The sequence below is a fragment of the Canis lupus genome, chromosome 13 (assembly GCF_003254725.2).
Source record: "Canis lupus dingo isolate Sandy chromosome 13, ASM325472v2, whole genome shotgun sequence".
In the NCBI taxonomy this organism is placed as follows: domain Eukaryota; kingdom Metazoa; phylum Chordata; class Mammalia; order Carnivora; family Canidae; genus Canis; species Canis lupus.
The window spans coordinates 45,372,485-45,400,401 of NC_064255.1; the positions used below are offsets into that span (position 1 = coordinate 45,372,485).

Sequence of the window (27,917 nt, forward strand, 5' to 3'; positions counted from 1 at the left end):
ACCAACAGCAAACAATTTATGGAGTCTTTATTGTAAACAGAGATCATTAATAGTTATTACAAATTGAACAAACTGAAACTCAGGTTAACAATCTGAAACGAGTTACAGGTTTCTTTTTATATGCCATAATTTGTAGTCTTTGCCCTCTCAACACTTTTTAAGACTACTGAAATTATCAGCATTTCAATAGTCTCTTTTTCGTCAAGTTTAGCATCAGAACGTTCTTATCCTCTTAAAAAAAAAAATTCATTCGAAACTAGGTGGAACTTTCACTTTTCATCATCAAAATTATCACACAAAAAGTATTTCATTTTTTTCATAATGCAGAAAGAACACAAGTAGGTATATTTTTAAATCTTGCAGACCGTGTATAGGCAGTCCCCCTTGAGTTGTTTCGCATTTTCCTAGCTGCCCATTGGACGGTTTCTGAAATGCTCTGTTTTAATTTCACTTGTCCCCTTGTCATTGCAACCTATCTGGGAAGTACTGGGGTTATTTAAGCAAGCATGTATCCACCCCGCTCTCCTGGGATCCTGTCTTTGCCTGTCTACCTTCCCTGAGTCTGCTGCTTATCGTATCTGTGCTCCGAGCAGGGCAGGAACAGCCAGCAGAAAGGGGCAAAGTCAACATTTCAGTTTTTGAGAAATACCATCTGGTGATGAGGAGGAGTAGCTGAAGCTTTACCATTATGCAAAAACAGATCACAGGTGAAGTGGACGGTTTGTTCTTCATCTCATTTTCAGTGAGTGTTCCAGGTCTACACATCAGTGAAAAGGCAAGGGCTACCTGCACAGTGTCCTAAAATACAAGACCTGTTACCTTTACAATCAGTTCTATAAAAACATCAAAATATCCTCTCGTGTCAAAAGCACTTAATGGAGATGTATCAAAAACACAAGTATTTCTCAAGGAGGAGTAAAAATAGATTGCTTCATGAATTATATTCAATAAATAATACTTTGTAACAGCGTTTTGTGGTTTTTACAAAAATATTTAAAGAGACTTTCAGAACAAATCTAAATAGAGCAGACAAGTAAAGAATGTAAAATTAAAAATATACTAAGCATCTGAATGAAAATACCAATGGGTTTTTTTGAATATCATTCAAATATTAAGTGACACTGATTATATTCAACTAGGATCTGAATATCACATCAATTAATAGCACTCAGCGGTCATAAAGTTCTTTCTTTCCTTCATTTAAAAACTTCAGTTAGATAATAAGTCGATCTGTTAGTTTACTTTAATGATTATTCATAATCTCTAAGGCATTTGGTTGTTCTATCAGAGAGAACTGTGATTGTATTGAATGCAGATTGTTTTTTGTATTGATTTTCTAATCTACACTGTTCTAACTGACCACGACAGGATACTGTTATACTTGAATGCAGAGTACGGCTTATGATTTATCTCTACTGCTTATTTTGCAGCAAACTATGTTGAAAACACCTGCCCCTGACGCTGTGTGTATGATTAATAATATCAGAGAATTCCTTTTAAGTCAAATATAAAAAACATTAAAAAATCAACCGGCTGGAGGATTGTAAATTGTTACAATGGGATTGTGATAAGGAGGAGCAGAGATCAGTTCTCATACTTACTCAAAATTTACTTAAAAATTATTTCCTGTATCAGCACCCTTTACTCCAGTGCTTCCCAACTTTGTTCAAGGCTTGGCGAACACTAAAATGGGTACTGTTTAAATGGCACACTGGGGTAAACTTACCAACCACTCCCAGCCCCGAGGATTTGCCTGGGGCCACGGCCTCCCACTTCTCACTGCATCGCCCGGGGGCTGAGGGTATAAATATCTTAGGAACCCTTCTATCCAATTCAGGTGCTCCAAGGGGCCAAGGTCCACTGGCTAGGAAACTGGACTAACCCATAATGAGGCTAATTTGACCTCTCTATAGTGTAATATTTTGGAATTGGCTTAAGCTAGTTTAAAACCTGATTATAGCAGCTAGCCATTTTTTGGACATGAGATTGTTTTTTTTTTAAACTAGAGTAAGCATGACTGATTTGAATCTTCTCTGCTTAGGGGAGTTTGAATTAGTCGTTTCCATTTTTCTAGAGTTTTAAGTATTAAGACTTCAGCGCAAATAGTAAAAAGAACACAGTATTTGGAAACAGGTACATATAGGCTTGAATCACATGTGAATTCCAATCCCAACCTGGCTATCTCCTATGTGACATTACTTAAGTTTCTTAACTTCCTAATGGGTAAAACTGGGGTAATACCACCGACATACAGAGCTGTGGGGAGAATTAAGAGATATTACACATGCAGCGCCTGGGACAGTGCCCAGGATGTGTAAGATGCTCAGTAAATGACAGCTATCATTATTATTTCATAGTTAAAGCTGAGACTGTGTTTCAATTTTTTACCACATTAACACTTCATACTTAACAATATTTAACAGGTAAACGTTCTTTACAAAGTGTTTTCATACTAGTGTAAAACTAAGAAACCATGGTTTCTTACCAGCTTACATATGTGAAGTTCTCTAATGACTTCACTTGCATTGAGAATATAGCTGAAAATTAATGCACTAAAAATCTATCTTTCCTCTTAGAAGCCCAAAGACAGAATGTGCAACACATATTAACGGTGTACCTTTCAAACATCTTAAGTGGGTGTAACCCCATTAGTTACCAAAATTTACTTATAGTGAGTCTGAACAGTTGCTTCAGCCCTTTACCCTTTTAGAGACAAGGAACAGTGGAATTTTAAAAACACTTCTTTAAAGATTAATTTTGGTTGTATTCACTTCTGATAATTAGTTTAGAACTCTAATTTGAAGATCAGTGCAACTTAATGAAATGTATTAAAATTCAGGCTGAGAATCTTTTAAAATATGGAGATTGTAGTATAGGTACGTAGTGCTCTGTAGATAAAATAAGATTGACTGCAAACTCTCTAAAAACATGACTTGCGTGCACACTCTTAAGAAAAAAGTCAAGTCAAGGTATGAACACACTGGTGACCTCTCGGGTTCTTCTAGTGAGTGTTTCCACAGGGGTTGTCTGAGGTCTGGCAGCCCATGTTCTGGCCTGTTACTTGTACTTTGAAGAGAGTTCCGTCTGCACACATACAGAGCTTGTAGCGCACCCAGTCACCGGCACCAAACTGGTCTCCGCTGGAGGAGCTAGGTAGGCGAGTTGTGCTGACCATCACAGTTCCATTTAGGATGATGCTGTTTTCCTATCAGGAGAGTAACAGATAATAGTATGATTGATTTGCCTCCACAAGTGTTGACAGGACGAGATGAATACACAAAACTTAGAATGTTAACAAGAAAAATAGGTAACGAAAAACAGTAAAGTCATGACCAAAACAACAACAAAGGAAATTAAAACCAGTGTCGAGATTCAGCTAGTGGCCTCTAGTTCATAATGTGTATTGATACCTAATATTCATCAATCCTACCTGCATGAGACTGATAGAGATCATTTGTTACTTCCTAAGAGTTTTTACAAAGTTACTGACTGGTATATTTCTGATGATGAGAAGAAAAAAAGAACTGTTTTTCTCCTACAGAAAATGAATTTTAAAGACCAGGCACTCAAAGAAAGAGAGCCTGGAGGTTCTCTTCTTCAAGCCCACTATTTCAGGAATATTCTTGTTATTGTGGCCTTTTTCTTTTTGGGAACTCCTAACCCTCTCTCTCCTTTCTTTTTTTTTTTTTTTTTCCCATTCACTCCACAAATAATTATTAAATGTCTGCTACATGTTAGATACTATTCTAGGTGCTGAGGGTACAGCGATCAACAGACAGGCAAGTCCAAGTTCTCATACAGTTGACATTTTAATGGGGAGGGGCAGACAATAAACATGTGAACAGGTAAAATAAATAAAACCTCACCGGAGAGAAATAAGGTAAGCAGAGAGACAGTGAGCAGGCCGGGGCTCTATTTACATAGGGTGGTCAAGGAAGGCCTCTCCGATGAGGTCACAGTGCAGCGGAAATGGGATGACACAAATAAGCCATGTGGGCAACTGGGGAGAGGCACCTGAAGCAGAGGACACAACAGGCCACAGTGTGAAGATGTGCTAGGTGCTTGAGAACAGGTGGAAGCCAGTGTGGCTACAGCAGAAGGCACAAGGGAGTCAACTGGTAGGAGAGGAGTCGAAGGAAATGGACTTTGAATTTTATCCCCAGTTAGAGGAGAAGCCACTTGGAGGCATATGAATATGGAAGTGATGTGATCTCTGAGGAAGGACTGCTCTGGCTGCTGCTCAGGAAACTAATCACAGGGGTGAATGAGGAAGCAGCCAGAGCGCATAGGAGGCCTTTCCAACAGTGCAGCAGGACACGGTGGTGCTTTATAGCATGGGTGGTGGGGGAGGCAGTGAGAAGCAGCCAGGCTCTATCTCTTGAAGGTAGAGCAAGAAGGCTGCTGATGAACTGATAGACACCATTTAACGAGATGGGAACACTGAAAGAGAAGCATGACTGGGGAGGGAGGAAGGGTATGAAGATTTTAGACTTGCTAATTTGAGATGCCTGTTCTGTCCTGGAGTGGAGAAGGTAAGTCGGCGGGGTATGTGAGTCTTAGATTGGAGGAGAGATTAAAGCAGGAGTTCCAAATTTGAGAGTCATCAGGTTACAGAAGACATTTAAAGCAATAAGACAAAGCTGGGTATGAAGAAATGGAAATAGCTAATGTACTATGCAGTATTAATTAGTATGTATATGGAAATAGAATCCCTAAGTGATGAATTTTGAAATTTTGTTCCAATGTTGCCATCTTGTGGTCATTTAATTTTACTTTCTTTAAAACTGCTAAAGAATTTGATTTCTTTAAAAACAGTTTAACTGATAAAATTATTTTTTTAAACAAAATTCTTATCATTAGCTATATGCTTAAAAACTAATTGCTGATATTAACTAGATTGTAAAGCTAATTATTTTCAGTACTGGCCTGTTTTTCTTTAACTGTGGAGAAACTGAAACGTATGTATGTGTATTTCAAAGAATCTTAGTATTTCTCTAACAACAGATAGAGTTTTCAGGTAGAAAAAAAGAAAAGATTTACGTAACTTGCTAATGGCTATATACAAATCTATCACACCTCTTGCTTCTTTGAGTTTCCAGTGCTGAGAACAATAGCCCCACAGTGACGGTTCTTCAACACTATTCTTTTAGAGGAATGGCTTCTTACTACAATACATGCAAAAAATACTCAGTATTGCTATTGAGTTTCTGGCAAGAAACACATTTTATGTCATCTTTATTATTTAGAAATTAGAATGTGTGCTTAAGGGAGAAAGCTATTTCAGAAAATGGAAAACTTAATTTTTTAAAGAACTATGAAATTTTTTCTAGAACTATGAAATTAAATTTAGGTAAAAATACAAATCCTTAGGTTTCAGTTTATTTTTGTCGCATATGATGCTTGGTAAAATCAATTTAATTAGCTTTAGTTAAGTAGCATATAGCAGGCGACCAAAGGAAGACATTTTGAATAAATATGCTTCGACTAAAATTGTGAGCAGGTAAACTGTTTTTGGACTTCTGGCTCCCTTATATATGTTACCTATTGAAGTTCAGATATAAACTGTAAAGGACAAAACTTCACTTTTCAATAGCTAAAATAAAGGCAAAATCTTTTTCTTTTGTAGTTAATAATAGATGGGTAAATAAAATACATTTCTTACATCTGCTAATTGATTTTCACATCACTGGATATAAAACTCAGTAAAGGATATGGAAAATCTTTAAGTGAAAAAAAAACAAACCCCAACAACTTCAGGGAATGGACACTACTTTGATAATTCTTACTTTGAAAATCTTCCAGAATTCTGGAAGTTTATTCATTTTTGCTTTTTAAAATAACAAAGGAATAACAAAGGTATCATTTTGTAAAAAAAAAAAAAAAATTTTTTTTTTAGAAAACAAGAGGCAAGCAGAAAGAAAAATTAAGTCACCTGTTACCCTGCTACCCACAGCCAACCGCTGTTGACATCTGGCACACCCTTCCAGGTTTTTATAAACGTAGTTATGTTTTAAAAAATAAAAACAATTTATTTCACAAATTGTAACTCTCTTTCACTACCAGGTCAAAAAATATACAACTATAGTACCATTTTTAATAATTGTATACTATTCTACATATAGATTCATGTGCCCAAGAATCTAATAATTCTCTTAAACTCTTAAGGAATACTTACTGCCTTCAACTCCATATTACCACCCATATGAAATTCAATGGTTTTGCCCATAATGAATACGCCTTCATTTCCACGCACAATAGCACGCCCATCAACCTTTATATTTAAGTCACTAGTAGCATTGCTGGTAATCTGAAAATTAAAAAAAGTAATAAAAAGTGTTTCTAAATTAAAGTGAAAATTATTAGAGACAGAAACAGGAGTTTCAGCCATAGAATATGAAAGGCAAGGGTTTCCTGTCACGTTTTATAGGTGTTGAGACAGAGATGTGGCATGATAATGATCAGATTACAAATCCAGAACTAATCAATCCTTCCCACTTTTCCATAATTTATTCTTTCCCATCACTTATAAAACAGCAAAACTCCCCTCCCACTTTGTAAATTTAGACAGCAATTCTCTTCCAGTAATAAAGCAAACAAAATAAATCATACCCTTTCAGTAGAAGCTTTTTGAACGTTCAAACTTTTCACTCCACTTGGCAAATGAAACTCATGAGTTTCATAGTCTGTGCTGAATAAGATATTCTGAGTCCTCGGGTCAAAAAACTGCATACCAATGTCACTCGTAATAGAAGTTTTGTTCTTTTCTACACTGAGCTTTGTTGTCCCTTGCTGAAAGACAATCTTCAGAAAAACACTTTATCATGAGTATGTTTTCAAAGGAGACTGCAGCCAAAATTCATCAAGAACATTATCAAAAACACTTTAAAATAATAGACTAACTTCAAAGAATTTTAACTGCATTGGTCTGTCCCCTCTCTATCCACTTGGGAAGAATTCTTTAAAAAGAGGGCTTATATGCTGGTTTGCTTACACTGCTCTGCACAAATCCATGGGTCACATGGGCAGGAGGTGGTAAGAACACCTTTAGGTTCTATGTCATTGAAAACCTACACTGCAGCAGCCACGGGGCACAGGCTGCCATGGACTAGATTGGCATATTCTTCTCTAGACTCCCAGAAAGTACAGGGTATTCCAACCTGGGAAGGTGCTTTGTTTGCTGGTTATTTTGTGTGGAGGAGATAGAGGATATTCTGTATTCTTAGAATAATTAATCTGTATTAAGAAAGCAAATAACATTAATGGATTATAAGACCCGCAATATTATTAAATGTGCTGATGAATATTCTCTCAAGGAAAATATCCATTTCCAATAATCAACTCTAGTTTTTTAACAAGGAAAATTTCTCTACTGTCCCTTGACTAAAGTGGTAACTTACAGGCTGGTTGTTGCCGGTGATAACCAAATTTTCATTTCGCCTTCCTCCCACCGTGCTCTTGTAAAGAGGATGTATAACTCCCATGTCAGATACTTGCTTAAACCGAAGCAGGCCACTTTCATGAAACTCCATGCTGTCACAGCCATTTGGTCCAATGCGAATCACAGCCCAGATAACAAGTGTTATCTAAAAAAGAAAACAATCCCCTGCGAATGGGTAGCATATATTCAACATAATTAGAAACCAAACAGAAGATAATTGCCGAAGCATTAAACTTCCTGAGATGTCTCATCAGTGGTATGAACACATCAGTTGGTTTTCCACTTATAAACAGAACCAGTTTTATTTTTATCACGGTATTAGAGGCAAATAGCTAAAAGTCAAAAAGTGCTACAAGAGCAGTTTCTTCTTCCTTTTGCTCCCTCTACATCTCATCCTGGGACAACCACTTTAGGTATTTCATCTAGAATTTATCCCAGATTTTTAGGTGATATATTATTTCTTGACACATCAGTTTGAGGTTTTATCTATTATTTTCATACTTTAGCAGATGAGAATTTATTGTTTCCAATCCTGAAATGGAAATAGGTTTCAAGTGCTGGCTAGATTAGATCCAGGTTCAGTATTTTTAGTATTGTAACCATATAAGTATTGTTCATTGCTAAGCCAAATACTGTAACTAAGAGAGCAGTTCCTTTCTTGTACTCTGTCTTGTGGTTTCATATTCTTTTTTTTTTTTTTTTTTTTTTTTTTTTTGGGCACTGGACCAAATTTGCTTACTCAAATTTTGCTCAAGTTTTCTTTTTTTTTTTTTTTTTTTTTAAATTTTTTTATTTATTTATGATAGTCACAGAGAGAGAGAGAGGCAGAGACACAGGCAGAGGGAGAAGCAGGCTCCATGCACCGGGAGCCTGATGTGGGATTTGATCCCGGGTCTCCAGGATTGCGCCCTGGGCCAAAGGCAGGCGCCAAACCGCTGCGCCACCCAGGGATCCCTTTGCTCAAGTTTTCATTTGAAAACTTGACTGAATTTTTTCAAAACCTCCCATGTTTCTGTAAAATGTCCCTTGATAAAATGTTCTAAAAGTCCAAACCTCTTTAACAATTTTTTCTATTAATTTTTCTCTCCCAGGCGATCTTGCTGCACCTCTGATCTTCTTGCTCCAATCTGGGTGGTCACTGCTGGGTCGGCTACATAACTGTAACCGTGAACTTGTCCTTCATTTTCATGCTGGAACTTCCTTCTTTCTCCTGCACTAGATAGATACTGTTTCCTGTATCCTTGTCTTCAGCCTTCTGGGAGTCAGCTCCTTCTTGTGGTGAGCACCTCCTCCAGTGGCCTCCTTAGAAAAAATATATGCGAAGTAAAATTTGAGAGTATATATGGTTTAAAAATGTCTTTATAAGCCCTCACATTTAACAGTCGAGCTTGATAACTTCTAGGTTTGGTGCTATTCTCTCTCTGAATGTTGAAGGCCCTTGTATTCTTGCTTTCTGGTCTCCAGGGTTGCATTTGAAAAGTCTGATGCCTCCGATTTTGTATTCTTCATATGCAACCTTTTTTTTTTTTTTTTTTTTTTTTCACTTCCTCTGGAAGGTTTTAAGATCTTCCCTTTATCCCAGGTTCTCTTCAATTTCACAGTAATGGCCTTGGTGTGTTTTTGTGCATGACACTGGACCTAGAATGGTAGTTTTCAATCTGTTCCAGGAAACTTTCTTGGTTAATTTATTTGGTAATTTTATCCCCAGTGTTCCTTCTTATCAATTTGTGAAACTCCTATTAACAGAATGTTCCACTTCCTGGACTGATTCTTCAATTTTGTTGAGCTTTCTGGACGGGTTCCTTTTATCTTCCAATCTCTCTCCTTCTCTTTCCATCTATCCATCCATCCCTATGTATTTCTTTAAGTTCTTCCTTATTCCTTAGTTGCTCCTTTTTAATGGCATGTTATCCTTGTTTCATGGATGTAATATCGTCTCATTTCTCTGAAAATACTGATTTTAATTTTTTAAGTTTTCTGTCATTCATTCTATTTTCTCTGTCTCCCTGAATTCCTAGTTTCCCCACGGTTTGGGTGATTTGGTGCTCATCATTTTTCAAATCTGGGAGCTTTCCAAAAAACTCCATTATCTCTGATAGCTCAGTGTTCATATTTAACAGTGAGGTTTAAAAAAGTGCACAGAAAGTTCTCTGTGTGGGGTGGTTGTGACAGACAGGCTTCACAGTAGGAGAGAGGGTGGCTGTCTCACTGGGACCTGCCAAGTGTCAGTATCTACAGATTTTTTCTCCCAGATGCTTCAGTTTTTCTGGAGCAGACTACTTCATCTCTTGCCTCAAGGACATAAGCCTGGTGCCAGGGAGCTGGAGTCAGAGGATGAGAAGAGAGCTGGGAAACGGAGTCTCAGTGCTCAGGATTCAGACTTCTCTGCTTCCAGCATGGAAACCCATCCCCACCTGCTCTGTGCAGTATCCTCAGGCAGGAAGAATTGTCTCCCTTCCATAACATACTGTGTGGGGTTAGGAGGCATAGTTGCCCAACTGCTGGCTGGAAGGGAGAGTGAGGCTAGGGATCTCAAGGCTCCTACAGGTTTTTCAAAGAAGCTGTTTTCAGTTCCTGCCTCAGTCCTGCTTTTCATGGCACTTGTATTTCCAATTCCTGACGATTCTGCAAGGCACTTTCACCAACACGCCCTGCAGCCCCCTCCCCAGCACACATGCAGAGAAATCTGCCATTTCTCCTCCTGCTTCTTTATAGGGCCAAATTTAGGATTTTAGGTGCCTCCCACGTTCTTTCAAGATATTTCTATCTCTTGACATTGTCACCTTGGGATGAGCTTTTTAAAGAGGAAGGGGACAAAAATGTCCCCATTCTGCCATCTTAACCAAAAGTTTCCAACAACAAAAAAATTATAAAGTCAGAACATGCGCTCTTAGTAAAGCTATTTATAGTATGAAGTCTTTTCAATGTAAGGGAAGAATTAGACACAAATGTTTTGAATGTACATAAAATACAAAAGATGGGATTAAAAATATTAGAAGTCAAAAATAAACTAAATGGAATCAAGGTTAGAACCAATGTAGCCCATGATCATCAGTCTTGGGTATACCAATAACTACCCTCTCAATATGTCATCTACACACATGCCAGAGGGGTTCAGGTGTAGCCCTCAGATTGTTACAACCTTGGATTAAGTCTTCTTCTTTAGAAAATCAAGTATCTTTGGAAAAGGCAACATACTAAGTCTTTAGCACCTTAGTGTAAACTGGCCTACCAGATCCTCCCATTTGACAACAGAGATTTAAGACTATAGATATAACTGTTTGCTGTCAAATAAGGGTTTGCAATTGTAAAATCTGGTTGAGGAGGGACACCTGTGTGGCGCCTCCTGCGTGGCGTGGTTGGGTGCCTGCCTTCGGCTCGGGTCATGATCCTGGGATCCGGGATCGAGTCCTCCATCAGGCTTCTCCCTCTGCCTCTGTCTCTCCCTCTCTCTCTCTGTATCTCTCATAAATAAATAAATAAATCTTAGAAAAAAATTAAAAAAAAAAAAAAAAGAAGAAAGAAAAAAATTCCGGTTGAGAAGGTTTAGGACTAAATTTAGGTTTAGGACTGCATGAAAACAGAGAGGATTGTATTTTTTAGGAGAGGTAAAGGCAATAAAGTCATGATGGCAAAGGTCTCTCCTGACCAAGTTGACTCTACCCTTCCAAAAGTTAAGTTCTTTAAAGGGAACTTTCCATGCACATTTTCTTCTAAATAAAATTAATACGTGTCAATATTAGCATACTAGGTTTTTAAAATATATGACATATTTAAGACAACTCAATGAGTAGAGGTACAGACTTAGTTATGAAATGAGTAAGTCACAGAGATGAAAAGTACAGCACAGGGAATATAGTCAATAACATCGTAATAACGTTGTATAGTGACAGATGGTGACTACACTTACAGTGAGCACTGAGTAATCTACAGAACTGTCAAATCCCCCTGTTGTACATCTGAAGCTAATCTACTGTATGTTAACTGCACTTTAAAAATAAATTTTTAGGGATGCCTGGGTGGCTCAGTGGTTTAGTGTCTCACTTCCGCCCAGGGCGTGATCCCAGAGTCCCAGGATCGAGTCCAACCTCGGGCTCCCTGCATGGAGCCTGCTTCTCCCTCTGTCTGTGTCTCTGCCTCTCTCTCATGGATAAAAATAAATAAATAAATAAACAAACAATAAACAAATAAATAAATTTTTAAAAAGGCCAGTGGGTCTTTTCTGTAAGTGTGTAAAAGACAGAATCTCCTGTTGTTTTTCAAAGTATACATCAGAGGAAAAAACATCTGATAAGATGCCCTCTTGGTCATGAAATTAGGAAGACAGGTTTCTGTTAGACAATATATTGGACAGTAGGCAAGTCAGGGGCTCTCTGCACACAGTGTCAAAGGTAATTGTGCATTTAAAAGAACTTAAGAGATAAAACATGTACAGAAAAGCAGAAAGTAAGAGGATTTCAAAAGAAGTTATAGAAACAAAGTCTGCGATTTCACTGAAAAATCCCTAAGGTAATTAAAAGAAGGAAATTCTGTACCATATACTTACAATTAAATTGATGACAGCCAAGATAAACAAGAGGATAATGACACAGATGGCCAGGTTGCCCTTTCTTCCTCTCAATCCCGTTTTATGGAGGCGATCTTCATCAATTGGAATATATCCAGCTTTGAAATTACTATTGTGCTCCTTATTGACATTCCTTCTCTCGACGGCTTTCTCACGCATGGACTTCTTTACAGGACCATTGGAACTTTGCTAAAAACAAAGGACAGCACAGTGGAACCGCCATACTCACTCTTTTCAAGGCATTTATTGATGAAGTGCAAACTCCTAATCAAAGAAAGCTGAACGGGTTAATGATATATTTTCCATGAATAAACTTTAAGTCACATTGAGTTGCAGGCTCCAAGTCATGACATTACTATGCTTAGAGAGGAGAAGAACCTTTAGTGTGACTATATGGTGACACATTTCCACTCTCTGCTTTGAATAGTCCTAGTGTGTACAGCTAGCTCACTTGGGGGAAAAGTTGACATACACATTCCATGGTGTGTTATCTTTTTTTTATTAATGATTTATAGTGATTTATTTCATTATATATATAGATAGAGATTATATAAAGTTTTTTCATTTACAGGAATTTGTAAAGGTTGACACATTTTGCTTTTTGTCACCCCAACTGGCTAAAGCTGACATTATCCTACATCTGCAGTTTTCAAAGTCAGGGCCGGGGAGAACTGGAGGAACTGCTTCAACGCTTAGAGGAATCTGGAGAGGACAAACTATGTTCAAAATAACACCAAGACGTTATTCACTCTCCCCCTCTCATGAATGTTCAGTGGAGTTTTCCAGAGGCTAAGTGTATGGGATGACATCAATGCTCTAACAGCGAATGGAATATGTGCTTGTGTATTCCTGTGTTTCCAATTTTCTCAGGTTTAATTTCTAATGTGGTAAATATCAATAAATACCAACCCACGTAAACAAAAGTTCTTTGGGATCCTCACTCACCTTTAAGGGCATAAAGATAACCCAAGACCAAAAAGTTTGAGAACGTCTAACTTAAGACTATGGTTGAATAAATAACATTTTTGGTAATATATCATGAACACTGAACGGTAGAAATGGATACTGTCCAACTTACATAGATTTTGGAGCTCAAGGAAAAAAATTATTAAACACTTTATGCTAAACACTAATACCATAAATAGGAAATATAGGACAGGATCCTCATTCTCCAGATTTTTATTTATTTTTTAAGATTTTATTTATTCATGAGAGACAGAGAGAGAGAGGAGAGAGAGAGAGAGAGACAGAGAGAGAGAGAGAGAGAGAGAGGCAGAGACACAGGCAGAGGGAGAAGCAGGCTCCATGCAGGGAGCCCAATGTGGAACTCAATCCCGGGACTCCAGGATCACACCCTGGGCTGAAGGCAGCGCTAAACCGCTGAGCTACTTGGGCTGCCCATATTCTCTAGATTTATACCCAAATATAATTTGGGTATAAAATAATTAGCAATGCAATAGAGTATTCTGTATGTTTAGGTGCCAGAATCTCAATACTTTGGCCAATACATGCCATGGAGCTCAACGGGAGGAGAGACGGGATGGCTTTGGATTTGTTTTCAACGAAACAAGAAGTAGATGGATCAGAGCTCGTAACAGGGGGGAGAATAAAGTTGCAGAGTAGGGTAGGCTGAGAAAATGTTTGGACTGCTGGGTACAAATCCCAGTCTTTTTGTCTGTTTAACTGGGAATCACTGGAGGTTTGTAAACATGAATGACATATATTTCAGGATGCTAAATGTGTGGATGTTTGTAGGAGAGGAGACAGGAATAACAGTAAGTAGGCTGTTGGGGATGTTGTCATAATGGAGGTTCGAGGTAATGAGATAACGAGGTGGGATGAAAAAGGATAGATTAAAAATATACTCCGTGAGAAGAGTGGACTGAATTTGCAGCCAACTTCAAAGAATCTCGTGTTTACTGAATGGTGACTAGCTAAATATGGGGAATGAAGGAGGAAGATTCTACATATGTTGCACTTAAACTAAATGAGAAATAACCATATGACTCAAAGGCAAGGGGAAGGATGGAATGGATATTAGATCAGTCAGGACTAGAGATAAAGATTTGAGAGTCCTTAGCCTCAAGGTAAATTAAATTCATGAGAGTACATCAGTTTACTGTGAAAAACTGCATACAGGAAAGAGAACAAAGAGCCAAGCACATAGTCTTGGAGAAATTTAAATGTGCAGCTACAGTGGAAAATGAGAAATACAATGAATGGTAAGAAAACCAAGGACGGGCAGTGTCGCTGAACTTGCTTTGTTCAAAAGTGCTTCCATAACCTTCAAAGGGGAACTCTTCCAGCAAAATGTGAAGCTGGAGGGCAGCCTGGGTAGCTCAGCGGTTTAGCGCCACCTTGAACCCAGGGCATGATCCTGGAGACCTGGAATCGAGTCCCACGTCGGGCTCCTTCTATGGAGCCTGCTTCTACCTCTGCCTGTGTCTCTGCCTCTCTCTGTCTCTCATGAATAAATAAAATCTTTAAAAAAAAAAAATGCGAAGCTGCAGTCTGAAGAAAAAATACCACATGTAAACATCTATTTTCCAGTCCAGAAAGAGAAAAGAGGAAAGAAAGACTGGAGCTAAAGAATTATGTACTGTCAGAGGAAACTGTGCTTTTCATGTTGCTGTTAGTAAACCAACCCCAGCCTCCCCGCCTCACAATTTGGGGGAAAGACTTGTATGTTTGACGGCAGAAGGAAAGATGCCAAGAGGGGCAAAGACCAAAGACCTCAGATGAGGGCAGGATAATACAGGGAATGAGACCCTTTAAGAAGCAGGAAAGAAAGTGATACAGAGGATATGAGAAAAGAATAGGCTTTAAATTTAAAGATAGGCTCCCACTTTGGTGAAACAGTTCACACTCAGAAGAGAAAACACTCTTTTTTCTTCGGGATGTAAAAGGAAAGGTCATCTGAAAATAAAGAGTGGAGAGAGCTACTACAATCTTACGGTGGCAGAGGTAGTGGGCTGGTTAAAGGCTTAAGGAAAAATGGAAAAAGATGCGAATAATTATTGTAATGTAACAGATACAATTTTTTAATTCCACAGAGCAGTATGGAAGGCCTATAGAATACAATTCAATCCATCCATCAGATTTTTTTCATAAAACAGGTAGTTGAGTACAGTTGTATAGGTTGTGTCTGCATGAGGTGCAACATCTATGAGGGGTACATTGATACCGCAGATGACTCGGAGTGCAATATGCATTTTGATACTTTTTGGCTGAAGGTATATGATACCTTAAGGGAGGTATGCTTTCTTCTAATTTTCACAGACACATCATGGGCAATTTTAAAGTCAGAGCTTGAATAAAGGTTTACATAAAAGAAAGGACAAAACTGTTCTCTCCTAGGATGCATTCTTCACTCTTCTTCGCCAATTCATGTCCATTATTATATTCAACTTGACGTATTTATGATTTATTGAAGAGTTACTATATGCCAAATGCTCCAGACCACCAAGACAGGACACAGCACTTAACCCTCAATGAACTTCCTTAGGGGCCAGGAGAGTAGATAGACAGGGTCACTAACAATGGCAGTTCAACATGGCAAATGCACACAATATTGGGAGGGTACAGAAGAGGAATGTAACTCTACGTACCAAGCAAGGGCATCAGGTGAAGGTTTTTAAGAAAGGCTGAGATTTCATTTGAAACTTGGGAGGATAAATAGGAGTTAGCCAGGCAAAAGCACAGAGAAAGGCATTCCAGGCAAAGGGAACAGCATGGAAACCCTGAGTACAAGTTATCTCTCTGTGAACCAATTTTGGAAGTTTCTGTGGATGGTGAAAAGGATGAGTACAGAAATGGGGCAAAAAATAAGATCAGAGATATGGTTAGGGGCCAGTTAAGGAGCGGACATAAGTACTGTGTCAAGAACAATGGACTTTATCCTGAAGGTGATAGGGAACTACTGAAAATCTAAAATAGGTGATACCATCAGATTTGCATTACAGCAAAATCAAAGACATGTACCAAAAAGAGACAGAAGAGTTTAGACATGAAGATACATCAAGAGCAGGTTGATGTATCTCCAAAGGAGGACTTGACTGAGCTTTAGATGAAAAGATGGGGAGAGGCATCAAAAAGAAGAACTACAGAACCTGCTGACTGATGGGCTGTGTGACCCAGAGGGGATCTAAGATGACTCCCAGGTAGAGACCTGCTAATTACATATGGAGTATGGAGGAAAAAGAAAACGTGGGACCCTTTGTTCAAATGTCACACTTGGGAGAGCAGAGCATGAGAGCAAGTGTGAGTCCCTTCTGAGCTCCCTGGAGCTGGTCCGGCTCTCAATTTTCTAGTGGGGTTAACCTAGCGAATGGATGGTTGGAGCCCTTTTAATGGTAAACACGATGCCACCCAGTTTGTACCTGTTTGAGTTTGAGGGGCCTGTGGGAAAAATTCAGTACAGGCTGAAGACGTCAATGTTTTTAACTCTCAAGTGGAAACTAAGGAATGGACCAGATTACCCAGCTTAGGTGTAAAGTGAGAACGGAACCTTGGCGGCACCTCTGGAGCATCATCAACAGGTGATATGGATGAAAAGAGAACCACCTAAAACAAGAGCTGATAAGCCAGGAGGGAGATCAGGAAAGCCAAGGAACAATTAATTTTTATCTCAGTAACTCCAAGGAGCTTTGTCTCCTTTTACTTTCACTCATTCCTTTAGTTTTTATTTTCCTGCCACCATCTGTAGCGTGCCCCCACCTCCCCCCCCTTAGCTGATTTTTCTGCGTTTGACAGTCTGGGTTTAAAGCTCCTTGAAGGTGGGTTTCATAGCTTCTATTTGTGTCCTTTTGAATGACTGTTCCAGTGAAATACATATAGACATAAATACATCTCTAAAAGCAGTTAATTAGTCAAGAAAGTATTTTCTGAGAACACTGGCATCTTGACTTGCATTCACTTCTTCAGCAATGTTGGAGAATGACACTTTTTTTCAAAAGAAACGGTCATATATATATAAAAGAAAAAAAACGGTCATATAGTTTTGTAGAGGAAGATAACAGTTAAGGGGGTAAAATGACTATGGAAATTATTTTTATTACAACCAAATGCCGTCGCACCTCTAGGTTCGTATGCAACACATGCAAGCAGGTATGCGTATGCATGGCTTGCTTTTTTGGGGGGAGGATCAGGAAATTCCTGCTAAAGCATTAAGAAATGATCGTAGACCAAGCGGACGGGAGGCGGTCTTAAACTGCGGACTCGAGCTGCAAAACCAAAGCGCGCAGAGCTGCCTGCTGCCTGCTGCCCGCGGGGGGCGGACACCAGCGGCCCCAGGCCGACACCCAGGCCACCGCCCGCGGTCCTGGCTGCGGTCCGGGAGCCCCCCCGCCCGCGCCGGCTGACGCTATTTTTACCCGCAGCTCCGCGGGCCACCGAACCCGGCACGAGCCGCCGCTGCCCCCGGCCGCCTGCCCCCCGCAGCTGGCGACCCACCCCGTCCCCGCCCCGGAGCCCCCGCCCGCAGGCCCGCCCCGCCCTCGCCGGCAGCCCTGGCTGCGGACAGCCCCTCCCGCCCCCCGGAGCACGCCCTCGCGCCCCGACGCCCTGCGGCAGGCCCCACGGCGGGCCCCACGGCGAGGTCCCGGCCTCCCCTGCCCCTCTGGCCCCCGGCCGCGGCGGGGCTCCCAGACCTGCTCGGCCGCCGCCGCCGCTGCCGCCGCCGCCATCTTCCTGCGCCTGCGCACTGGAGGGATGGGGGGGGCGGTTCCCAGCTCGGCGCCGCTACACCTCGCGCGCCTGCGCCCTGGAGGGATGGGGGGGCGGGTCCCAGCTAGCCGCCGCCGCTGCACCCCGCGCGCCTGCGCACTGGAGGGATGGGGGGACGGTTCCCAGCTCGCCGCCGCTGCACCCCGCGCGCCTGCGCACTGGAGGGATGGGGGGCGGGTCCCAGCTCGGCGCCGCTACACCTCGCGCGCCTGCGCCCTGGAGGGATGGGGGGCGGGTCCCAGCTCGCCGCCGCCGCTGCACCCCGCGCGCCTGCGCACTGGAGGGATGGGGGCGGTTCCCAGAGCGCCGCCGCTGCACCCCGCGCGCCTGAGCCCTGGAGGGATGGGGGGGTACGGTTCCCAGCTCGCCGCCGCTGCACCCCGCGCGCCTGCGCACTGGAGGGATGGGGGGACGGTTCCCAGCTCGCCGTCGCTGCACCCCGCGCGCCTGCGCACTGGAGGGATGGGGGGCGGGTTCCCAGCTCGTGGTCGCCGCCGCCTCCTGTCTCCGCTGCGCTCCGCTGCCTGCGCCCGGCGCAGTGGCCGCGGGTGCGCCTGGTTCCCGCGAGCTCGGGCCGCCTCTCCTCCTCCCGAAAGGGCGCTCCGAGAGGGGACGACGCCTCCCCCGTGGCCCTCCGTCCCTCCCCGCAGGGCTGGTGCGTTCCCGAGCTGCGACGTCCGCGGTGTTCGCTTTCTTGGTGGCTGGAGGTGTGATGTCCCTGCCCTGTCTGCTTTACATCAGACTTGGCTGTGAAGTTTAAACTAGATCATCTGATGCATAAGAAATCCCTCCTAAACGTTTCCCTTCCCTCTGGAGTTTGGCTGATGTCCATCTCTGTGCATCTTCTTTCCCAAATGCTGGAACCACTGACCCATCCCCGTGCTCAGCCCCGCCGGGCGCTCCGGCACATCCTGCATCTTAGCTGGGACAACTGACTGTCAATTGTAGCCCAAGGCTTTGGGAGTCAGCAGTAAGTCTGTCTGTGCTCTGGCTCTGCTCCCATTTATCAGCTCAGATAACAGGGCTTTTGATTGATCCTCAGTTCCTGTTTCCAGTTCTGGTACCACCACAGTCCTCCCTATCGATGCTTTGCCTCTTTTTTTCCTCTGCTGGGGAAGAGTTTCTCTTTTGCTCTCTCTGGCAAGCACACGCTTATTCAACCTCCAAGAATCTGTTCCAATGTCACATTCTCTCTAAAGCCTTATCAGACTCCCACAGGCAGTTTTTTTGCTGGTCTGCCCCTTAACTCTTGTCTTTAATTCTGCATTTCCTTTTACCTTTGGACATGCACACTAAAGCTAGAGTATTAATCAGATTATGAAGACAGCTATTCCTTCATTCGCTTTATAACACATTAAATACTGTCCCCCCCCCCACGCAAAAATATATCCAAATCCTAATCACCAGGACCTATACATGTGATGTTATTTTGAATTTTGAAATAGGGTCTTTGCAGATATAAATAAGTTGAGGATCTCAAGAGAGATCACCCTGGATTTGGGTTGGGGTCTAAATCTCATGACTGGTGTCCTTCAAAGAGGAGAGGACAAAGGCACAGGCAGAGAAGAAGACCATGTGAAGACAGAGGCAGAGATCAGAGTAATGTTTCTACGAGGCAAGAAATGCCAAAACTTGTCACCAGACGCTAGGAGAGAGGCATGGATCAGATTCTCCCAGAGAGCTTCCAGAAGGAACCCTGCTGATTTTCTGAGTTCTAACCTCCAGAACTGTGAGAAAATAAATTTCTGTTCTTGGAGGCTATCAGATTTGTTACAGTAGCCCTTGGGAAACTTACACTTCAAGCCCAACAAGTCAAAAAATTGGGCTTAAAATCTTTCCCCTTCATCTGCTCTTTGCATGTTCCCTTAGTGAATGATACCACCATCCAGTCAGAAACTTGCAAAGTCATTCTATACTATTTGTAGTGTGATTTTTAAGAAAAAAAAAACAGACAAACCCAGGGATGCTTGGGTGGCCTAGCGGTTTAGCGCCTGCCTTTAGCCCAGGCCTGATCCTGGAGACCGGGGATCGAGTCCCACATCAGGCTCCCTGCATGGAGCCTGCTTCTCCCTCTGCCTGTGTCTCTGCCTCTCTCTCTCTCTCTCTCTGTGTGTCTCTCATGAGTAAATAAATAAAAATCTTAAAAAAAACTACAAACCCGATCATGATACTCTTTGAACTTTAAAATCCTCCGATAACTTTTACAATGAAAGTCTATCTTAGCACATACAGTTCTGTACTTTTTGGTCCCCGTCTACCTCTTTCTATCCTCCTTTCCTGCCCCTTTACAAACTCATCTTCTCTCCAGCCATGTGTAGTATTTGTAGTTCCCATGTATTTGCCTGAGTGCATCAAGTTCTTAATGTCTGTGCTTTTGCACATGTGGCTATTTCTCTATTTTATCTAGCTATTCTTCTACTTGTCTACAAGGACTCAGCTCAAAGGATATCTTTTCTGGGAAGCCCTTCATAATTTTTCTCCTCATCCCAAATTTCTGATATCTCTGGCCCTCAGTAGTTGTTATTGCACTGATTTGCTATGATGCCCTTTGGATACTCCATAATACGCTAGCGTGTTATTTTACTTTTCATGCATGTACAGTTTGTCCCAGAGTGTACTGTAAGTTCCTTACAAAGCAGTGTCAATGTGTTACCACTTCTGTGCTCCAAATCCTGAACATACTATAGGATCCAAGTAAATGTACTTAATAATTCTGATGAATGAATGCTGGATTAATTTTCTTCTGCTGGGTAAAAAATATTACTAACATCTGAATGTCTCTGATACATGTCCACTCTAATGCTCACCATGCATTACTCCATGGAAGAGCCTCAATAACTCTCAAATCTTGTCTCCTAAGAGCTCTTTCTGGGTCCAGCCTAGCTCCAAACTTCACCTCTACGAGCACCAACATGATATCAAAAAGACCATTTTTTCTGTTTATAGCCCTGTGCTGCTTCCCTATTGCCTACAAAATAATGATCGACTTCAGCCTGATATACAAGACTGAATCACAGTTGAACCCAGGATTATCTTCCCAGTCTTGGCTCTGATTCCCTGAATTCCCTACAGTCACACTGGACTAGCATTCATCCTTCCCTGCCTCTCCATGCGATTTCATGCCTCTTTGCTACTGTCCATTCTGTTCCATCTCTTCCTGGTGAAACTCCTCTCCATCCTTCCAGATCTGACAATAAATGTCAGTCTCTTCTGTAACTTCCTCTGGCCCTTTCTTCAAGAAGCTAGAGGAGGAAGTAGGGGAAGGATAGTGTTTCCAGAGAATTTTATATTTACTGTTACAACTTTCACATTGATCTATGGTTATGTATCTCTTTTCTGAATAGATTATGAGATGCTAGGGAGCAGAGATCAAGTCTAATCTTGCCTTATGATTATGGTAAATGTTTCTGTTGCCTAGAAATTCAGTAAATGTTTATCAAATGTGATGAAAAAACCTATTTCAACATCCTTCATCTTAGGGACCGCCCTCATGCTGTCCCAGGTCCTCTCCCAGGATGCTTAAGGACATCCTACAGTGTAGATCACACCCAGTGCACATTTGCAACAGCTTAAAATATCCTAAGTGAACCCCTTCGATGGCCATTTTCAGAGCCAAGTATTTGCCATTGCATTTAGCTAGCAGAGCTGAAAACATTGAGGACAAGGATGCCTCAATATTCCATCACAATGATAATTAAGACCTGGGTTGAGATAGGAGGGCTACCTTGTGGCTCTCAAAACTCGCACTGAATTGGCTCCGCCCCCCCCCCCTTCTTATCTGTATTTGCTACAAAAGCTCTATAGTTTAGGTGCTAAGGTGATACAGTTGCGATATTAAAATTTTCCTCTTGTTTTTATAGTTTAACCAATAAGGGGCATGAAATAATTTTACAGAAAAATCCTGAACTGTTGCTTTGAGCAGGGAATGCTTATTGGTATGACACAGGAAACAGCATCCCTGCTTCTGTGCAGTGGGGGAACCTGCCTTCAGTTCAGATCCCAACCAATTAGTTCTTTCTCCAATGGGTGGTGTTTTTTTTTTTTTTCTTTTAAAATCTTTTACTTTTAAAAATATTTTATCTAAGCGAAAGCCAGCACAGTGAGGAGGGAGAGAGGGGAAGGGAGAAGGAGGCTCTCAGCAGGGATGGGATCATGACCTGAGCCGAAGGTAGATACCTAACTGACTGAGCCACCCAGATGCCCCTTAAACTCTTCAAATCTTTTCCTTTCTTGCAATGTAGCAAAGAACAAAAAGGGCCCAATGAAGCTGATAAAATGCGTATAGGGAGCACTCAGACTGAAGAACACGAAGTAAATGGATAAATGAGTATTTTGCTACCTGCGAGTGGAGACAAAGCATCTGAGCAATACCACCAATGACAACTGGATTTAAAGGAAGCTTCATGCTAGTGGGTGAGAAAAGGTTAAAAGATTCTCTTCTGATGCCAATAGGCCCTACCCTAAAGGAGCAATGTCCTAACACAGACAGCTGTAGGACAAGAATAGCATGGCACACAGATTAGTATCTGGGGCACCGGTAAAAGCGTCCAGGCCAGAGCTGAACAGAGTGATTCTTGTAACCACACTGGCTAAATGCAACTGTACTTAATGAGGAAGAACTGAAAATCATGAGGATTCCACTGTATATCCTTGCAGTTTGTTGTATATATTTATGTTTCATGTAGTGTTGAACTATGTATATACACACCTCTCATGACACTGAGTGGATTCAGTTAATCTTTTCTTGGTTTCTTAAAAATCTCTAACTAAAAATCTTTCCAGTTGACTGATGCAGGTAAAATTCAGAGTGGGCCAAATTATGGACTTTTCCTAATCCGTCCAGACTTTTATCACATGACACTTCTCTAGAACAAATGGCTCCTAGCTAGTGGTGGAATTATGATGCCATAAGAACCACCAACTGGCTGTTAAATTTGCTGTCTCTTGCCTCAACAGGATTATGACATCAGATATAAAGCAGCCAATCCTCTCCTCCTTTCCTCCTTTCTTTTTTTCTTTCTTTCACTTATTAGCAGTTTGGTTCAACAAACTTTTATAGAGGGCCTAGAATGTGTCCGTTCCTATGTGGAGGAAAGCCAAATAAACCTCCCTCTATTCAGGAAGCTTACAAGCTTATACAGGAGGCAGACAAATAAGTTTAATATAATGTGATAATTGCAACAATATCAACACCTCCAAAAGTGAGAGGAGAAAGAGCATAAACAAGAGCAGGGATGAGCTCTGAGAGCCTGGGGTAGGGGTGGGGGGTTGGAGTTAGGAAGATTTTGTCAGTTTTAGGTAGGTTTAAATTTATTAAAAGTGCAACTATAGAGAAACCCCTTGCTTATTTCCTGGAGGTTAAGTGCACTAGTTCTTCCTGCAACCCTGCAGGATAAATTGTATGCAAGAATTGACCCAAGCTGAACTGTGAACCAAGAATTGAAATAAAGGGCATGATTTGCTCAATCTCAACTACAACCAGTATGTTAAAAGAAGCAAACAAAGGAAACAACCAGCATTAAAGAACGTCAGAAGTGCAAGAGATTGCTTAGAGCTGATCTAGTCCATGTTTTTCATTATGTAGATGGAATAAAAGTGAAGTTCAGGGTGATTAAAGACTTCTGTAAAATCACAAGAAACCACTAATTGGCAGAGGGTGAGATAAAGCAAGAGTGTCCATCATGATCCAAGTTTATTGTTTTTTCAACTTCTGCAATATACTTTATAGTGTACCACAAAAGAAAAATTTGATTTTATCTTTTCTTCCCAAATAATTGCCTAGTGATAGTATCCTAAAAGAATCGAATTGAGACAAAAAATATTTTCCAAATAAAGCCTTTACTAATCTGATGTTTTCTTCCATTGGTATAAAAAAGTAGGCTTTTTTAAAAAAGGCTTTATTTATTTATTCATGAGAGAGAGAAAGAGAGAGGCAGAGACAAAGGCAGAGGGAGAAGCAGACTCCACGCAGGGAGCCCGATGTGGGACTTGATCTTGGGACTTGATCCTGGGACTCCAGGATCATGACCTGGGCCGGAGGCAGGCGCTAAACCACTGAGCCACCCGGGGATCCCCCAAAAGTAGACTTTTAAAATAGAGTCTCAACCTTGTTGGCTTCACGCTTGTGATATGAGGCATATGGCTTCTTCTTTCATCTGCAACACAGACTATTATGCACTCCAGGCTTCAGCTCTCTCTTAAATTGATTGCTATCCAGCACCCAACAGAAGCTCTGTGGAGGGGACCATTATTAAGGGCACTTATGAGGATGTCCACTTATTCCTACCAGTATGGAAGTTCTAAGTTTGTTACTGGGTAGCATCACTAGAGAGCTAAGAAATGGGGTATCAATTGCTTGGCCCTCTCTTTGATGACATGTGTTCTAGTGTCACCCCCTCAGCATTGATCAAAGGTGACCACAAGAAACAGTCACATCAAGACTCTTGCTGTATTTGGTAAAAAAAAAAAAAAAAAAAAAAAAAAAAGAAAGAAAAGAAAAGAAAAGTGGGGGAGGTACACTGTCATCTGTATTATTCTAGGCTCTTTAGAAAAGAATAAACGTATTTTGGAATTGGTACCAGGAAAATGTGTTTCCATTAAAAGAAGTGGTTGTGTACTTTTAAACTCAACAATAATCATAAAAGTCATTTTCCTTTCTGCATGGCTTTCATAAAGTGCAGGTTAAATGTTAAATAAAGCTCAATCTTAATACATAGGCTTACACTGGGGGCATATTTGCTTTTTGCACTACAAAAATATTTCTGATCTAACAATGATATTTTCTACAAGTGTTTTACTATAAGTTATCTCAGATCCTCCTTTGGAAGTAGCAGGGAATAAATAATGAATAAATTTCTAAAACACTTTGTTTTGAGTCATTGTTGACTATGATGCTTTGTTATTGATAAACGTGAAGTTCCTGCTACACATGGCGCACGTGCTGCAGAGTTCTGGGGAAACCAAGTGGTACACGAAATGACTCCAGGCTGTAAGGGTCTTGAATCCAGCTGTGGGGCTAGAGCATATGTAGAGATAAACAGTTTCAGGTAGCAAACTCTAAAGTGATTTCAAAGATCCATTCTATTCTAAGACTCTAAGACTATTCAATTAGTAATTTGGACATCTGGTCAAAGCACATTCTGTTTTGAGTCAACTTAATATTGATATTTGGGCTAACATTTTTCTGAAGGTGGTAAGATCCTTTGGGTAATTCTGCTTCTGAATAAGTTTTCATAAAAGCAATCAGTGTTCATGGTAGAAATTCGGAAAATCAGAAAAGTGTAAAGGAGCAAAGTAGTTGATAATCATGCTTTGGGTTCATACTGTATAACAATATATATATAATTTAGTGTTCCTGCTTTTTTTCACTTAACTTTATAGTGAGAATTCCTAGATACTAGATATTCTTCAGTAACGAGATTTGCATTGTGCAACATTGAATGGAAGGATTTGCTCAACCGTCACTGTATTGTTGATTTAGATTGTTTCCAAACTAGTTATCACCATTAAATACAATACTGTGATCTACATTGTAGTAATACACTGTTAAACACTTCACAGGAATTTTTAAAATTTAGTCTCACAATAATCCTGTGAAGTAAGAACTATTGTTCCTTGTTTATAATGTAACCAAGGAGTAGCAGTTAAAGAGCCCACAGCAAGGAAGAGGACTTAACCACTAATCTGACATAAGCAAATATTGCATCTTGTTTTTTATGAATAAATAAGTAGGACTGCTCAAAGATGCCAACCGCCTATTGAAATATGCAATTATTAGCTCCAAATTAAGAGAGCTGTGGAATTTTTCTCCATCCCTTTCCTTCTTCTTAATATATTTTTTAAAGGAAGGAACTAATGAATACTTAGGTTTTCTGATTTTTTCTCTTACTTTAGTAATTATTGCTCTACTATGATAAAATGTGTCATGTACCCTTATGGTCCTTATTGTTTTTGTTTTTATTGAGATATAAATGACAAAGGTAATTATATTAGTTTCACGTGTACAACATAATGATTCAATATTTGCATATAATGTGAAATGACCAACACAATACTCCATCCATTACTACACATAGCCACAATTTTTTTTCCTTGTGATGAGAACTTTTATAGTTCTTATTTTGTAGTCTACAGAAGATGGTAGCAACACAGGCTCCAGAAATAAGCCTCTCATTTTTACTGGAGGACAGTAAAACCACGGTAATGAAGAGAAATTTAAAAAAAAGTGGTATAATTTTGAATATTATCATATTTGTACATGTGCAATGTTCATATATTTTCAAGTACCTAAAGAAATGGAACTGAATTAAACGAGCTGGCTACCTGAGGCTCCGATCCATTCCTGCTGTTTTAATGACTAGATAAGGATGATTTGCAATCAGCTCATCATTTGAAGCATATAAAATAAGGGCTTCTAAACTGCTTAATGATGGTTTAAATTGTTTCATTTCTTAAGCAGTTTAAACGACCACTGTGGCATTAACACACCCTTTTGAAATAGTGCCAAACGGGGTCTGAAACTTTCACAAAGTTTGTTAGAGAATGAGAAGTAAGTGAAACTTGAGAGCGATCAGTGATCCTAAAACGACACCAAATAATGTCCAAACCCGAGGGATCACCTTGGATTTGTGAACATTCCCGGAGCTTCCAATCTACTGACTCGGGCACCCTGCAGATCCTAAGTATTACAAGGGAAGCACTGAAGGCCTGAGAAGTTAGAGGACCGAGGAAGGTGCCAGGTAGGTGCTAACCTACTGCCTAGGCTAGGTGCTTACCTACTGCTTTACCTACTGCCTAAGCGCCAAATAGGTGCTTACCTACCGCCTAGGCTAGGTGCTTACCTACTGCCTAACCAAACTGTCCACGGAGAAACCACCTTTGCTTTTCCAGGCAGGAGGCCTCGGGGAGCCCCCATCCCACACTGCAGGCGAGTCTTGGTCCATCAAGGGGTGGAGTGGGCGCCCTCGGTAGTCTCGGCACCCCGGCCCGGGCCACGCGCGGAGTGTGCGCGGCCTCGGGCAGCCTAGCCATCCGCGAGCAGGAGCAGCAGCAGCAGGAGCAGCAGCAGCAGCAGCAAGAGCAGCGCCAGGGCGCTCCAGGGCAGGTGCCCGGCCCCGGGGGTGGGGGGTGGGAGGTGGGAGGTGGGGGGTAGGCGGGTGGGAATTGCAGTCCCCGCGGGCCGCCGCGCCCGGCGTTGCCAAGGCTTGCGCAGTGCGCGTCCCTAGCAGCCGGCCGCCCACGTCAAGGTTTGTTTAATAATCGCCCGGTATTTGGGGGGCGGGGGGACTCTGGGCGGCGGCGGGGGCAGCGGCTGAGGCGCGGCGGCTGTGGCCCAGGGCACCCTGCCCCGTCTGACCCGAGCGGGGAGGATGGAAGCTCCCGCCGCGCTCTGAGCCCCCCGCCCCCCCGGAGAGAGAACACGCCTCCCGCCGCACCGGCCACCCGCCCGCCGTCCTGCGCTCGGTCTCCGCCGCCCAGCGCGCCGCCGCGGGGAGGAGGGAGCGATGGCAGAGAACCTCAGGAGGCTGGTCTCCGGCGAGCCGCTCCGGACCCTGCACGAGCAGCTGGAGCGCTGGCGGACGGAGTACAGCGTGAGTCGGGGCGGGGCGGGGGCGCTCCTGTCCCGGCGGGGGCCTCCTGGGGCTCGCTCGGGGGCCGCCCCGGACCCGGATGGCGGGGGTGGGGGGGGGCGCGGGGCCGCAGACGCCCCGCGGGTCCCAGGGCGCCCTCCCCGCCCCACCCCCGCGCGGTAACCAAGGACGCTGGCGGCCCTAGCAACGGGGCGCGTCCGGGTCCCCAGCTCGCAGCGCAGCCCTGGTCCTGCCTCCCCGCGAGGCTCGGGGGCAGCAGGGGTTGTCTCGCGGTGATATTTTATTTTATTTATTTTATTTTATTTTATTTTATTTTATTTTATTTTATTTTATTATTTTGTTTTATTATTATTATTTTTTAATAATAAATTTATTTTTTATTGGTGTTCAATTTGCCAACATACAGAATAACACCCAGTGCTCATCCCGTCAAGTGCCCCCCTCAGTGCCCGTCACCCACTCACCCCCACCCCCCGCCCTCCTCCCCTTCCATCACCCCTAGTTCGTTTCCCAGAGTTAGGAGTCTTCATGTTCTGTCTCCCTTTCTGATATTTCCTACCCATTTCTTCTCCCTTCCCTTCTATTCCCTTTCACTATT

At 42.0% G+C, this 27,917-nt stretch overlaps 2 protein-coding genes and 1 long non-coding RNA gene across 5 annotated transcripts in view; 1 reads left to right on the plus strand and 2 right to left on the minus strand.

Moving 5' to 3' along the window:
- Positions 1-10: 10 nt before the first annotated feature.
- Positions 11-17,808, minus strand: SGCB (sarcoglycan beta). Its single transcript, XM_025435590.3, has 6 exons — positions 17,654-17,808; positions 11,985-12,194; positions 7,398-7,583; positions 6,610-6,801; positions 6,176-6,307; positions 11-3,205 (listed from the first exon to the last, which is right to left on the minus strand). Exons 1-6 carry the CDS (start codon positions 17,687-17,689, stop codon positions 3,002-3,004), a joined length of 960 nt encoding a protein of 319 aa, XP_025291375.1. The 5' UTR covers positions 17,690-17,808; the 3' UTR covers positions 11-3,001.
- A 6,785-nt stretch (positions 17,809-24,593) lies between these two features.
- Positions 24,594-27,458, minus strand: LOC112652221 (uncharacterized). Its single transcript, XR_003131290.3, has 2 exons — positions 26,570-27,458; positions 24,594-24,744 (listed from the first exon to the last, which is right to left on the minus strand). It is a non-coding gene; the product is annotated as an uncharacterized LOC112652221 (long non-coding RNA).
- Positions 27,024-27,917, plus strand: part of SPATA18 (spermatogenesis associated 18) — a 36,909-nt gene continuing 36,015 nt past the window's right edge. The window contains exon 1 of one of the 3 annotated variants that reach the window (XM_025435715.3): positions 27,024-27,319. In XM_025435715.3, the coding sequence (XP_025291500.1) occupies positions 27,233-27,319 (87 nt within the window). In that variant the 5' untranslated portion in view covers positions 27,024-27,232. The remainder of the gene's footprint in view (positions 27,320-27,917) is intronic. The other 2 variants (XR_007401672.1, XM_025435714.3) reach the window with 2 other exon arrangements.